This window comes from Simochromis diagramma, unplaced genomic scaffold, assembly GCF_900408965.1.
Source record: "Simochromis diagramma unplaced genomic scaffold, fSimDia1.1 OVJJ01000334.1, whole genome shotgun sequence".
Lineage (NCBI taxonomy): Eukaryota > Metazoa > Chordata > Actinopteri > Cichliformes > Cichlidae > Simochromis > Simochromis diagramma.
The window spans coordinates 6,111,222-6,125,833 of NW_024386764.1; the positions used below are offsets into that span (position 1 = coordinate 6,111,222).

At 42.6% G+C, this 14,612-nt stretch overlaps 3 protein-coding genes across 8 annotated transcripts in view; all 3 read right to left on the reverse strand.

Annotated features, from left to right (window-relative positions):
* The window catches only part of LOC120734375 (low-density lipoprotein receptor-related protein 8-like), a 28,112-nt gene extending 25,532 nt beyond the window's left edge, over window positions 1-2,580 (reverse strand). Inside the window, exons 1-3 of one of the 2 annotated variants that reach the window (XM_040033183.1) lie at window positions 2,246-2,580; window positions 1,506-1,640; window positions 220-597 (exon numbers count right to left, since the gene is read on the reverse strand). In XM_040033183.1, coding sequence (XP_039889117.1) covers window positions 220-597; window positions 1,506-1,640; window positions 2,246-2,303 — 571 coding nt within the window. In that variant the 5' untranslated portion in view covers window positions 2,304-2,580. The remainder of the gene's footprint in view (window positions 1-219; window positions 598-1,505; window positions 1,641-2,245) is intronic. The other variant, XM_040033175.1, reaches the window with a different exon arrangement.
* Window positions 2,581-3,464: 884 nt separating this feature from the next.
* Window positions 3,465-5,719, reverse strand: ndufa7 (NADH:ubiquinone oxidoreductase subunit A7). Its single transcript, XM_040033194.1, has 4 exons — window positions 5,590-5,719; window positions 5,298-5,347; window positions 4,298-4,435; window positions 3,465-4,067 (listed from the first exon to the last, which is right to left on the reverse strand). Exons 1-4 carry the CDS (start codon window positions 5,638-5,640, stop codon window positions 3,980-3,982), a joined length of 327 nt encoding a protein of 108 aa, XP_039889128.1. The 5' UTR covers window positions 5,641-5,719; the 3' UTR covers window positions 3,465-3,979.
* Window positions 5,720-6,672: 953 nt separating this feature from the next.
* Window positions 6,673-14,612, reverse strand: part of mast3b (microtubule associated serine/threonine kinase 3b) — a 36,845-nt gene continuing 28,905 nt past the window's right edge. For 4 of the 5 annotated variants that reach the window (XM_040033126.1, XM_040033143.1, XM_040033152.1 and 1 more), the window contains 13 exons: window positions 14,346-14,478; window positions 14,075-14,240; window positions 13,636-13,737; window positions 13,322-13,444; window positions 12,966-13,078; window positions 12,704-12,870; window positions 12,396-12,517; window positions 12,100-12,300; window positions 11,656-11,882; window positions 11,356-11,478; window positions 11,121-11,257; window positions 10,789-10,973; window positions 6,673-10,429 (listed from right to left, as the gene is read on the reverse strand). In XM_040033126.1, coding sequence (XP_039889060.1) covers window positions 9,375-10,429; window positions 10,789-10,973; window positions 11,121-11,257; window positions 11,356-11,478; window positions 11,656-11,882; window positions 12,100-12,300; window positions 12,396-12,517; window positions 12,704-12,870; window positions 12,966-13,078; window positions 13,322-13,444; window positions 13,636-13,737; window positions 14,075-14,240; window positions 14,346-14,478 — 2,854 coding nt within the window. In that variant the 3' untranslated portion in view covers window positions 6,673-9,374. The remainder of the gene's footprint in view (window positions 10,430-10,788; window positions 10,974-11,120; window positions 11,258-11,355; window positions 11,479-11,655; window positions 11,883-12,099; window positions 12,301-12,395; window positions 12,518-12,703; window positions 12,871-12,965; window positions 13,079-13,321; window positions 13,445-13,635; window positions 13,738-14,074; window positions 14,241-14,345; window positions 14,479-14,612) is intronic. The other variant, XM_040033134.1, reaches the window with a different exon arrangement.

The window sequence follows — 14,612 nt, forward strand, 5'->3', positions numbered from 1 at the left end:
TGGACCAAAATCTGATCTACAAAAAATTAGGGTTGTTCTGAAGGCAAAACTGGGTCTAGGTGTTCCTAACAAAAAGGTAGATAGAATCGCATTTTTCTATTCTGCGCTACGCCTTAAAATAAATAAATAAATAAATAACAAGTTCAACAGAGCCACTACAGCTTTGCTACTGACAACTTCAACATTTTATCCAAGGAAGTGGAGCTGCACATCACTCACCGCAGTTTTCCTCGTCACTGCCGTCAGAGCAGTCTTTTGAGTGGTCACACCTCCAGGTGTGACGGATGCAGTGGCCGTTCTTGCACGGAAACTCTGACGCAGCACATCTCGGTGACGCCTGCGGGAGGGTTTGAGCTAAACCACACAACTCCCCGGTCTCATCACGTCCATCTCTGCAATCAGTCTCCCTGTCGCAGACCCTGTTTCTGGGCAGGCAGGCATCAGACGGCCCACAGGAAAAGAAACCAGCAGTGCAGTTCATGCAGGAAGCCTCGTCGCTCCCATCGGCACAGTCATCCACACCATTGCACAAGAAATCCATTGATATGCACCTTCTGCTCTGGCAGGCAAATTCACCTTTGGTGCACCACACATGGCCTGTGAAGAGTCACAGCTAAAAGTTAAAACTAAAATTCAAGCATGCATGTCTATTGTGCGTGTGTAATTTATCTGAAACAGACAAGAAAACAAGAGCGTGATCCGACATAGTAAATGTGTCTAATGCTCCTAGTTATACTGGATTAACCTGGACTGGATTAGTCTCTTTAAAGTCTCCTGGCCTAACTGATGAACCCTGCATTTCTTAGTGGGACAGTGAGTATAAATTATTCACTTTTTAGTTTTCTTGGCCAGCAGTCAAACCAAAACCTTTCAGGTTTAAGTCACACATCCCCAAGCTCTAAACAACTCTGCAAATATTCCAACCTGCTGGCTTCATTCACGTCAGCAAAGTTTATGTTTAACCTAAAATCACACCTAATCCTTTCAGAAGTACTCCCTCCTGCAGGGTTCTGTTTGGTAAACCCGCAGGCTGATGTACGTGATGAACACTAAATCTCTCTGGAATTCGATATCAAAGACTCTCATGACTTCAGCAGGATTAGAAAAACAGAATCTCAAATGGCATATTCCCACGCAGCAAGAGAACAGAAGATAATCTGTTCTGCAAAAGAAGTCCAAAAGGTGCAACAGTATACAATATGCCATAAATCTTGAGTAGGACAATTATTAACAGTGCAGATTAGATTTATAAACATTATTAAAGTATCAGTCATGCATGGAACATAACATCTCAACTATGCTGCCTTATTAAAATTAAAATAAATAAATGGATAAAATGTTCAATTTTATTTAAAAAAAAATCATATTTAGAAAAAAAGTAAATTCTGCATAAGTTGCTGAGAAAGTTGTCCTAATGTTATAATAGGCCAAACAGATTACACCATCTGTGTTGCTAAACACAAAGCAATGAGCATGTGTGTGATGAAGCACATGTGTGCGCTCACTGCAGTGGAGTTCGTCCGATCGGTCCTCACAGTCTGCATGTCCATCACACACCTTCAGGGTGGAGATGCATGCGCCATCGCTGCACGTGAATTCTCGCTGCTGGTGACAGGCGGGCACAAAGTGACCTGCAGCGCCTGGAAACGAGACACATTGAGTGTTTTACTGTTGTGGGAAAGAGCTGATAAATTAATGAATTATTAAAGATAAGAAAGGACTTGTTCATTACATTGCTGACAAAAGAGGTATTTTAATAATATCCAAGAGTACTATATTTAATTTTTAAAAACCCATTCATTAACCTGCTAAAATAAACCGGCAACACGCACCTTTTCCAAAAAGTTTCCCCCCCAAAAAATCACATTAAATCAATCACAATGTGACAGGCTCTCGTACCAGGTTTGTTTCATGCAAATGCATCATAATGATTCATTCTGCCCTAACAGACTGTGACTGTGCAAACATCCCATAATATAATTTTGTTTTTAGTGTTTTATGTTGACAGACTCGTGCACACACAACAACCCGAACATAAAACGCCTCGGCTTCTGAAGCACTGTTTGTCTATGGTTTAGTAACAGTAAAAGCATAAACACGTCATGAGTAACAGACCAAGAACAACCCCGCTCGCGCTGCAAGCACGCTTCATTCAAAGTAACAGGCGCTCTGCACGCGCCCCGAAAACGACATGCCGGTTCATTTCACACACAAGCAGAAGCAGCTTTTTCTTTCCACAACATACCCCAAATATAGAAGGAGAGACCCACGACCAGAAGAAATACAGCTCCAAGGTGTCCCATGTTCAACGTCCTCCACAGAAACGAGGCAGATGGCGCGCAAATATGACGCAAGAGCCGAGCCTGTCAACCTGTCAGGTCTCCGAGTTGGTACTTGTTTTCTCCGCCGTTCATACTTCGTTTCTTCGTCTAGTTCTGTTACTTTTATGGTCGTGAACTGGCTCGTGTTGAGTAGAAACTGCTGCATGTTTTGTACTTGTTTATCTTTATATCGCCGCAGGTTTTAACATGGAAATGCCTCAAACGGTCCACTTTGCTTTTCCAAGCTTCTCTGCCTTTTTCTGTATATTCAACATGTTTGATTATATTGATAAACAAACTTTAATAGAATTTGTGAAAAGGTTGGTTATATAGAAAATAAAGAAATTACATATATGACTCTGACTAATGTGTCTACATTATAATCAGTCCACGTCTTTGTGGACATTTACAGTATCTTCATGCAGCGGTGATATTTGTTGAGATCTCTCCTCGACGTTCACGTGAAATAACACCTTATAAAGTGCTTCCAGCTGAAATGATGACAAAATCCGTGCTGCTTGTTATGTGAAAAATCTGAAAGTTGTGGCTGAATTGGACACAGTGAAAATCTTCTGAATTCTCAGTGTGTGTTCGCGCAGACTGCGCGCACACAAAAGACTTAGTGTCAGTTATCAATTTATTTATTTGTTTGTTTTTTGCACTGCATTAGATAAGGTCAAAGTAGGGGTTTCAAAAATGACAATAATGTTCCCATTTGTGTTATTTGTGTGTTATAATCTTTATGAAAAAGTAAAAACAAAATGTAAAAATAAAAATTGGTATATGGATTTGTGAATGCAATAACTCAAGAACGAGGCAACGTAGAATTTTCAAATCAATACCATGGTTGCATTTACTGAAACTCTCTGTAAGGTTTAAATCTTAGGGACCTTGACTTCAAGGCTAGAGCTCAACTTTTCTAAAAACAAAAAAAAAACCCAACCAATTATTTAATAAAATCAATTTATTTCCAATTTGTATCAAATTAGGTCTCATTAAAGGACTGATGTGATGGTAAGTTGTCCGCTGCTCCGCTTTGAATATTGTTAAGAACTTGACACAGAGATTACTTAATGGATTTTAAGCAAAATTGTGCCTAAGTTCCATGACATATTTTGGCAGCTGTTTTTTTTTTTTTTTGATTTTCACAAGAATTGCTAGTTCTCCTAGAGTTTTGGCCACCCCAACAATCAAGTGATTCCCTATGAGCAAGCAATTAGCGACACTGGGAAGGAAAAATTCCCTTCTAAGAAGAAGAAACCTAGAAAGAACCAGGCTCAGAAAGAGACAGCATTCTGCCGCGACTGGTAGGGACAGGCCTGTGCCTTTTACCCATTTACAGGCAGTGGAGTGCCGAAATGTGATTTCCAATATTTAGACTATTGCAAATGGCTCGCCTGTGTACGAGTTTTCATTTTGAGGGACATTGAGCGGTCACTTGGAGAGGATGAGCAGAGCTTCAGCTGGATGTTTAGCTCATCGCTTCTCCCACTTACTCTCACATCTGTTCAGTACACGATTGACCAAAACAATGAGCAGAAACAGATAAACATAATATTTTATTCACATCTTCTATTGTACAAGATACAACCAACACTTGCTGTAGTCAGGGCAGGATGGAGACATGATGTTGACACTGCAGAGTCTTGTCTTGCTGCTCAGAGGTAGGGCTGGTCTGTGGAGATTGGTGGCTCTTTATATACAGTGCCGGGAGTCAATGGAAGCTTTGAGGTCTCAGCAACTTGACTAAAAAAACAAAAACAAAAAAACAACAACAACAGAGAAAGAAGGGAAAAAAAGAATATTTCAGCTAAAAACTACAAATAGCAAACTTCCGTTGTCAGTCACAAGAAGATGTTTTGACAGGTGACATCAAATGACATCAAATAGATGGATTATTATATTATTATGTATATGGTGCAAAAAACAAACACCTGAACTTGAAATACATGAAAATGCAGTGGTCATTAACAAACCTGCCAGCAGTAAGAGCTTTCTGTGAGGACATCACGAGTGTGGGAGGGGCTGATTCTCTCCGTCCATCTCTGCTGTAGTAGTAGTTGTTGGCATACTTGTGGCTCGGGCCTACTGGCAGTTTGGGTGGTGGTTGTGTCCTGTTGGGATGAAGAGAGGAAAAAAAAAAAAAAAAGTATATTTTAACAGACTTTAACAATGTTGGTGACTTCCACATTTGCAGGCAAAATGGAAAATAGGTGCAGTTTACTGAAACGTGCAAAGATACCTGGAAATATAGAATTTAAAACAAAAACAGAGTTTGGACAATTTGCTTTAAAGTCAGTATTTTGTATGACCACCTTTATTCCTCCACACATCAAGAAACTCTCAAGCTTTCTTGTCATTTCTTTATGTAGTCCTCAGGAATAGTTCTCCAGGCTTCTTGAAGCTCTGGAGAACTCTTCTTTGGATGTCAGCTGGCTTTTGTTCTGTTCTCTGTCAACATGATTCCACGCCATCTAAATAATATTGTGGTTCGGGCTTCAGGGAGGCCAATCCAAGCCTGATAGTGTTACATTGTGCGTTTTTCTAACCAGATTTGTTAATACTACATTGGTAGTGTGTTTGGGATCATTGTGAAGCTGAAAAATGAAGCTGTTGCCAGTCAGACACTGTCAGTGATGATGCTTTTTGTGCAATCATAACTGTAGCATTTTTGAGAAAATCTCAAAATACAGCCCCAAACCAGCACAAAGCTTTGATTTTTCTTTTACAGATGGCTGTAGACATTCACTGTGGTACTTCTCTCGTCCATATACATTGACAGCGATTTATACAACAAATTTGAATTCTTCGTCAGTTTTAAGTGGTTTAACAAACAAAATACAAACAAAAACAAAAAGCAAGTCTGGCAACCCACAGAGTCATTGCATCTCTCTGTTAACGGGGTTTTAGTGGTTGTTTCTAATATGTGAACACTTTCATTCGTGAGCGGTACGAGAGTAGCGCCTGTGGTCTTACCTCTTTGCAATCTCCTCATATCGCAGCTGCAGTTTGGCTTGCAGGTCATGCTGAAAAGGAAAAGGAAAGTCAATTTTCGACGAGTGCAAATCCCACACTGGTGAACTTCACCTCCTTCATAGTGTTTAGCTACCCCACAACGCTACTGCTAGCTAACGTCAGTAAGGGTTAGCTGGCTGTTAAACGTTTCCTTTGATAAAGTTTATTGCGACAAATCGTCCGGAGGGCTATTACATCATATTTAGAGCAGAAAACTACTCCTTTTTAAAGTGTGACGAATGTTGTTGCTTACCCCTGATAAAAAATTTCGCAGCCTCTGAATGAATTTAGTAGCAGTAGCCATGTTAGCTGTTGTGAAGGACACGGGTCTTCTTCGTTCCTTTTCCCAGGTTTCTCAACACATTGCTGACACCTGCCGACCAGCAGGGGAAACTGCAGCGTAAAAACGTGCATTTTAGAGACTTTTGTTGTTTTACAATTTATTTATGTACTCCGAGGGCCAAATTAACTTAGATAAAGTAGATGAACACAGACACCCTGTACAACTAATCTTTATCTTCTTTAGTAAAGGCCTGGAAGAGAAGCTCATAACTTTTATTTTAAATTACAGTATTTTGTCCAATTACTTTTGAGCCTTTAAAAAACAGGATGTGTATAAAAATGACTGTAATTCCTTAACAGTTACTGCAATTTTCAAATTCCTGTATTTAAAGATGATAATCTGCATATTGATTACATCTTGATTTACAGTCCACTGTGATGGTGTACAAATCCCCAACTACAAACATTGGTGTCTTTGTTCAACAAATTATGGCCCTAACTATTGCTATGCCAGTATGGACAGTAGTAAATTGTGACCGAATTCAAGTATTACCTGCTTGAAACTGCAGAACTCCTACTACTGATTTTAAAGTAAAACATTTTTGTTACTAGGTTAACCTCTGGACCCTTTATCCTACAAGTGATTGGTCTGTCTTGGACAGACATGCATACATTTTCATTGGTATGCATACAATACACAGCTTGATCTATTATCAGTAGGTAAAGTTGTAAAACTTATGAAAAAATTCAAAGTCCAGAATTTATGGCCTCCTTCAGATTTTCCAAAGTGATCTGTGAGCTGGATCTGAGTCCGATTCTAGACCCTGGCCCTTATGTTTGAGACACCTGCCTTAAAGGGAAGCCTTAATAACCTTCACAGTGTAATTTTGCTTCATCACATTTGTCTACTGATGAAGTATTTATATAGTGATATAGTGGAATGGTTGCTTGTAGAATTACAACACCTATACTGATGAAAAGGATTTGAACGGTCTGATCTGGTACATCGATGTAACAATAAGGCAGATAACTGTACGCAACACTCAGAGAAGAATCAAAGGGAAATACAAAGTTTATTTGTTGCACAAGAAAACACAGTAGAGGGCGACATCGCCGGTATACCATGCAGTCAAGTATTACAGCTGTGTGCTTGTCTCATGCAGCATGCACTGGACAGAAGAGTCCACAGGAGAACAAATGCACTTGTACGACACTTTGACCTGCCAAACTTGTTCTTTAAGAGTACGCTCAACAGAGGCTGAAAAATCCCTGTGGTGGACTTCAGCAAAGCATTTTTTTTTAACACATACAAGGTTATTAAAAAGCAACCAAAACATTATCCCTTATCATGTTTACATATTTAAATTGGCTTTTCCTGTATGCAAAAAGAAACCTCTAATGTAAATATATATTTTATTACTCATCTTTAACACTCTTACTTTTGGTGTAAAGCATTTATCTCATGCACATAAGAACAAATATGCATGTTTCCATCCATCCCTTTCCCCCCACCTCCAATTAATTAATATTTAAAGCTTCCTTTTGAAGTCTGAACAACAAGTCCCAATGATCTCGTTCTGCAGTTACATGCAAATATCGAAAATGCTTCTGAGCTTGGTGCCAAACTACTCATTAAGAACAGTGTCTTTAAAACTAAACATAAAAAACAAACGGATATGCAGCTTCTATGAATGTCGTTTCCTTTGCGAGTATCAAAGAGGATAGTTTCATCGTGTACAGCCACAGAATATAAAATGTTTGTACAGTACACAGCATGTTTGTTCATTGTAAACAATTCTGTCAGACTGCAAAAATAACTGAGTGGTCCGTCTGTTTGCGTCACTAACACAACAACATCATCCCATAAGGTTTTCATCACAAGATTTAAGGTTTTTTTTTTTTCCCTTCTATCGTTTTTAAGGAAGAAGAGGGGTTGAAGTAACACAACAGCTGTTTAGAAAGAGAAGACTCAGAGTAAAGTTAGTACAAAAGCCAGGAACAGCCACTTACAAAGAGGACGACAACTCTCCAAACATCATGTCTGTTGTGGAGAAAATGTGATGTGCAGCCAGTCTGTGCAGCTGTCAAATACTGCCTGAATTTAAAAGACAGAATTCCCAAAAACTCCCTCTTGCCAGAAATTGTCTTCGTGCATATTATGTCCTTCAGTACACTTGGAATTATACACACTCTTGTTACCAAAATATACATCAAAATTTGCACAATACAAAGACAAAAAACCAAAAACACATGTTCAAAGAAGCCCTGATTTCACTGTAAATATGTTTATCTCAGTTTACCTTTCACATTCGGTTACAAAAAACTTATGTCTAAATGTCATTAGTGCACTTTTCCCCTTTGGATGTAAACAGCACTGCACAGCACATGAAGTAGGACCAGGGCGTTTACGGATGGTCTCTTTCACATGCACATGTGGGAAAAAAATAATGATTAAAATGGAAAAACGCTACAGCTTCTGGAAAAGGTGAAAACAACAACAACCCCATAACGCACTTGTACGTACTTGTGTTTGCAAAAGTCCAACACGTGTCAGAATAAGTAAGGAAACCTGCCCAAAAAACAAAAGTCAAATAAAATAAGTGTTTTAAACGCTCCCTTCCATGTTCTGAAGTAAAACGGCATGCTGTGAGATGAACGCGCCCGATCAAAGAGTTCGACTGATAAACTCACAGCACACAGAAAGGTGGACGTGGATCATCCGGAGCTTCAGGCTCGGCGTCTTTTTCCACAATAGCAGTGGAAATGAACAAACAAAAACCCCAAACAAATCTTCATAGTGACTGAAAATTACAAGTAACATTTCTGCCTTCAACGATATGGCTTAGAGGACATTGCACAAGATGCCATGGCACATAAAAACCCTTCGGCTCCGTATCTTCATAAGAGAAGACAAAGGTGGGTAGTGTCTCACCGCGTTTGCAACATTATTCTCAGCAAGAATAAAAAAAACAATGCCGTTCCCGTGAATTCACACTGTGAGGAACATGACCAACACAACAAGCTGTGCAAGATTAAAGTACATGAAGGGATAAAGCCATCAAGGAAACATGGACCAAACATCTTCAGAGCTTCTTCTTTGATACGACCGTTTTATTAACAGTTCTGATTTCCCCCCCTGCATTCTAGTTTGAGCGTAGTAGCTTCAGTTTTACTCCTTCTAAAGGATTCATCAATACAAATCCATGCAGTACTGTAGCCATCAGCTGCAGAGATAGATCCAAGGACGTGTCAGTCATGTTGCTCACAGTGTGAACCAGAGATCGTTTTAGGTTCAGGAAGACCTACAGCAGTACTACAAACACACACAGACACTGAAGAGAAAAGAAAAAAAGCGACCTTGACTCCTCGTACCTTTTGGTCCAACAGTTTTACGCAGCATTAACACTTCTACTCTGTACCAGAATTTATTTAAAAAATAGACAACTTTTGTTTGTTTTTTTAGAAAACAATCCATTCAGAAGACATAAAACCACATTTTATGGATACAAAAATGTTGAGCCTTGGCTGGTCAACCCATGAGAACTTCTTTCTTTTCCCCTGTTACAAACGCATCATGAAATGTAATAAATAAGACCAGAAAGGTCAGCGATGCCTGAAGGCAACTGTTTTTTTTACAAAACAAAATTCAAGTAAAAGTTTCTCCCGCTCTTTCAGCCCGACAACTTTGAGAATGACTTAACATCTTCGTCACCCTTGAAAGACAAGAGCAGGTTTTAGGAGTACAACGGCGAGCTGTCACTTTCTCAGGTGCCCTTTTTGTGTTTGCTCTCTGCACTCTGGTGTCTTCTCTGGTGCAATTTTAGGACCCGTGGAAGTGGTTTCTGCTCCCTGCCTGCAGCTCATGTTGGTGAGAAGACATCCTGTTTGTTCCCGCGGAGATGCTGTGACGTCCACCTCCACCTCGGGCTTCTCACCAGAGTCCTCTCCATCTGAACACGGCTCCCACTCGTCTTGCTCCTCGCTCTCCGTCGAGCCCTGCACAGCTATCTGCGGCACAAGCGTGAACCTCCTCACCACGGGGACGTCCATCTCGATGTCCTGACTGCTTTGGGGTCGTGTCACAGTCCAGGCCGCTCTGTGCTGCGTTTGAGCCCCTGGAGGTGTGCTGCTCCCCGCCGCATTACTGCTGCTTTTCTCCTCTGGCTCGTCGAAGCTCACTTCCTGCACTGCCTCCTGCTTCTTAAAGGAGTCTCTCCGCTCTGACAGGTTCAGCTTCCGCATCACAACCAGCTGCTCTGATCGTTCAATCCTTTGGCTGCTAATGTACGGCCCAAGTCTGCTGTGGTCAACCCCAATGTAAGCGATGCCACAGGCTGCGTCCATCTCTGAGTCGCCCAGCAGGTCAGCCTCACCGTAAAACGGCACTTCCAGCGTGTGCCTGCGGGGGGCTTTTGACTTCTTGTCAGCGTGATATACTCCAGACAGTTTCTCCGCTGACTGCACCCTCTTAAGCAACGGTGAACGAGGCGGCTCTGCACTGCGTGGCCGGACGACATGCCTAACGATGGTGGGGGGAGACAGGGTTTTTCCGTGGTACGTGTGAAGGTTTTTGGCGAAGCCTGGCAGAGGAGAGGGCGAGCGCTGTGGGGAAAGCGGCTGATTAGAGGATGAGGAGCTGCTGCAGGCCAGAGGCGAGGGGGGGATGTTGCTGGTGGATTTGCGGCGGCCCACTTTGCTGTAGCGTTGCGGGCTGAGTTTAGAGCCCAGGCCGAGCGTGATGGGCCGGCTGTGTGTGGCGGGAGAGCTTGGAGAGCTGGAGCAAGGCGACGTACTCTGTGGTGAGTTATTCTCTGGAAAGTAGAGGCAGGGACTGTTGAAATACTCACACTACAAGCTGCAGTTTGCAGCAGGGCAAACAACACTTTTAAATTTCAATTCTATTTCAGTTCAGTTTTATTTATGTAGCACCAAATCACAATAACAGTCACCTCAAGGTGTTTAATATTGTAAGGTAAAGACCCCACAAAAATACAGAGAAACCTCAACAATCAGACGACTGCCTATCACAAAGCACTTTGGCAACAGTGGGAAGGAAAAACTCCCTTTTAACAGGAAGGATCCTTTAGACTGAGGGAGGGGCAGCCATCTGGGTATTATAAGACCTTCAGTGTACCTGCAGAATCTCAAATGACTACATTTCCTGAATTACCGTGGCCCTGATGGTCAGGTGCGGGGCTCCGGCAGGGTGTGGAGGGCCCCGGGGAGAGGCTGTGAGTCGGGGAGCCTGGAAGACTCTCACTGGAGGAAACAGAGTGATGAAGACCTGAGGAGAAGCTGCGACTGCAGTGCATCACTGTGCTCTGCTTGGACAGCTTCTTAAAGATGGTCCGTCGCCTAGAAGGGACGATATATAATTCACTGTTGTAGCTTACACTTGAAGGAGAAAGAGCCTCCCAGAGTAAACAGATGATGAGTAACACAGCAGAGCTGCAAAGACAGAGAGAGAAAAAAAAGAAACCCAGAACCCAGTCAGATGCTCACCTGTCATAATTATCTCTCCTCTTGCTCTTCTTGCTGCGGCGAGCCATCTTCCCTTTGTGTTTGGTCTTTCGTGCAGGACCGACTTTAATAGAAGTGTTCTCGAGCGCTATGGTCTGAAGGGCCACCTTGTTGCCGCTCTGCACGTTTCGTGAGAATGAAAGAATTTTTACAGACCTTTCAACACAGAAGCAACTTAAAAAGCAAAGTTCAAGTGCCACGCAGCTCCGAGCTGTACCTTCAGCAGCAGTTCGATCATCTCTGTGTGCACCAGGCCTTGGACAGACTCTCCATTCACGTGGGTGATGAGGTCTCCAGTGCAGAGGCCTGCCTGGTGAGCCGGGCTGCCCTCCTCCACACTCTGTTGCGATGGTGAAGTGAGTGAGTTTCAAACTGAGCATTACATAACAACCTTTTTATATCACTACCTTCTAGTTTTGGATCACCAAAGCAAAGCAAAATATTTGGAACACGCTACAGTTTACAAACACAGGTTTCAGATCTTTGATCTTTTTTAAGGCTTGTGGTTAAAACCTACCGACACCACGTGATGCACGGTGTAGACGTCGCTGTCGCCCATGTACACACGGATGGCCTGCAGGGTGAAGCCGAACTTCTTCCCTGAGGTGTGGATGATGATTGGTGGCCTCAGGCTGCCGGGGCTGAATGACAGATCCCGGTTCGGGGACGAGTCGCGGGATGAGGGGTTGGAAGACAGTGAGCGTGGGGAGATGGGACCGGGGTGGAGGCCACTGGGTGAATCGTCTGAAACAAACACACAGTTTAGAGATAAATAGACTCATAATCTCACATTTTATGACTCAAATTAGCAGGCCAGTTTTAATTCCACAATTAGAAACAAAAACTGCTGTCTATGGGTTACATGTTTAGGCTATATCTGCAGAGGCTCTCTGTCAAAGCGGAGCAATAAAAACCAAACTGATTCTGCTGGATTTAAAGTAGTTATGATAACCTTCTGCACCTGTAGTGATGATGAGAGACAGGGCTGAGACAGAGGCAGACTTGGGAACCTTTCCTCCGCAGGGAACCCTCTGCCTGTCTGGCGTCTCCAGCTGGTTACCGAAGCGCCGAGGGCCTGCCGTGTCCTTAGGGGATGACTGCTTCCCGCCGGTACTGTTGCTGCGAATCCTGATCCGCCGAAGATTTGACACCACCACCTCTGCTGCGGACAGAAGGTGTTAAGTGTGAATGTTTCTGGCAGAAGCACCTGGACGTGTTATGAAGAAATGTGTTAAAATAAAAAAAATGTGGATTTACCTTCATCATCAGTGGAGAGGGCAAACCGGGGCATCGTCTCCAGGCTGTGAGTGCTGCTCATTACCAGAGGACTGGTGCTTCTGTCAGACTGGGAGGAACTGGAGGAGGCCCGGGGGCGAAGGCTAAAAACAGTAAAAGCACACAAAAAAATGTTGAACTCCTAGATCAGCTGATTGAGGATCTGTTTTCATGCAGACCCACAAACTCAACCACCTGTTTATTATATTATGAATACTATGAAACGTGCAAAAATACGAAAAAGAAACAAGAATAAAGAGGAATAGCAGGTGTCCACATCTTCTGTTTACCTGGCCATGCGTCCAGACTGCCTGTGCTCAGCACTGCCATCTGCTGGGCTTGGCGAGGCTCCGAGCCCTGCCGCATCCCCGTGGTCCTCTTTGTCCTCGCTGTGGCTGCGGTCGGAGGAGAAACTCAGGTTGGACGGTGTTGCCAGGTGTTCTGTGCTGCTGTAAACCTTGATGACAAACAGGTGAAAAGGTGTCAGTTAAGATCTGACTTTTCAAATTTTTTGGCACTCTTACAGCAGATTCTTACTGCAGCGGTCTTTACCTTGCTGAAGCGATGAGACCAGGAAGCAAACTGTCGGATTTCCAAGGAAGACTCTTCGTCGTTAGTTTCGTCGTCTTCGTCAGAGGCCAAATGATGATAGCGATCCAAACGAGCTGAATATGGCAAAAAGGGAAGATGCTCTCATTTAAGAGAAAGTCAAACTTCATGGTATAATCCCGAGAAAAATTCATCACTCTGCAGTTTTATCTTAGCTCGCCCGTATTATATTCCAGCTAAATTTAACCTGCATCCCATCTCCAACACCCACAATTATGGACAACGTTTTGCTCTCACTACCATGTGAAGTCAAGATTACACAGAAAAATAAACCACAAAGAGACTCAGCAGGAACTCACTGTCAAAGTAGCTGGTATCATCCTCGGCCTCCAGCTGAGGGATGAACTCGGCTTTCTGTCGGAGGAGTCCGTTCCAGTCCAGCCCCAAGAAGAAGGGGTGCTGCTTCACCTCTGAGGCTCCACCTAAAAACATTCAGTTAAACACTGGATTAGGATCAGGGTGAAACTCCTCTTGCAAACATGTTTACTTCATTCTTAGTTTCACTTTTTTTAAATTATTAAAATGTAATGTCCCCCTTGCTATAAACCTTGTTTTTCTGATTTAGCTGTACAGACCTGTATAAAAGATCCCTGCTGTAATTTATCAGCATTACCTGTTCCCAGCCGGTCCAAAGGGTTCTGCCTCAGCAGGCGGGTGATCAAATCCTGTGCATCAACAGGTAAGGCATCCTCTCCTTCAGGCCAAATGATTTCATCTGACAATCAGAGAAGATAATAAATAAAAGTACAAAATTAAATATAAATTAAAACCAAATTTACAGTCTTACAAAGACATTAAACAGCAAGTCAGAATGTTTGTGTTTGCCAAAGCATAAGCTTGCCCAGGACTGATGTGGTTAAGATTCTGAGAGTGAAGCAAAGTTGTAGACTTCTGTACCTACGTCACTGCTTGTGTTTTCAATTCAAATAAAAGGAAAAAGAAACTAGTTTAACATAAAGATTTGATCTCAGTGGCTATTCTATGCTGTGATTCTATTTTTTAGACCTGATGCTCGATTTTTAAGTAGAGAATTCATTCATTTCAAGACGTACCACTGACAACTTGTCCAAAAAGCTCTTCGGGAGTGTCTCCAAAAAACGGGACGCAGCCGACCAGAAATTCATAAAGGATGATCCCCATCGCCCACCAGTCCACTGGCTTCCCATAGCCCTGTCTGAGGATCACCTCTGGGGCAATGTACTCTGGAGTCCCACACACCTGAGAAAGTAAACCAGCAAACATCGGTTTGGATCAAGTGCCTCTACAATCACTGCTGTCCAAAAGTGACAGGTGATTTATCTCTTACACCTGAAGTTGTCTCACCTGCTTGTCAACAAACTCTCTTGTGTCTTTCTCTATGTGACCTTCATACAGGTTGGTCGTCATGTTCATCAGGCCGATTTTAGAGAGACCAAAGTCAGTCAGCTTGATGTGGCCCATAGATGTAATCAACAAACTGTTGGGGGAAAGAAGACGTCAGTGTAAGCGGCGCATTTTACAATTTGTCAAGAAAATGAGGATAAGGGCCTGAATTACAGAAAAATCAAGACTCTACATGTGCCCGCTCACAGACCCAACTATGTCAACGGA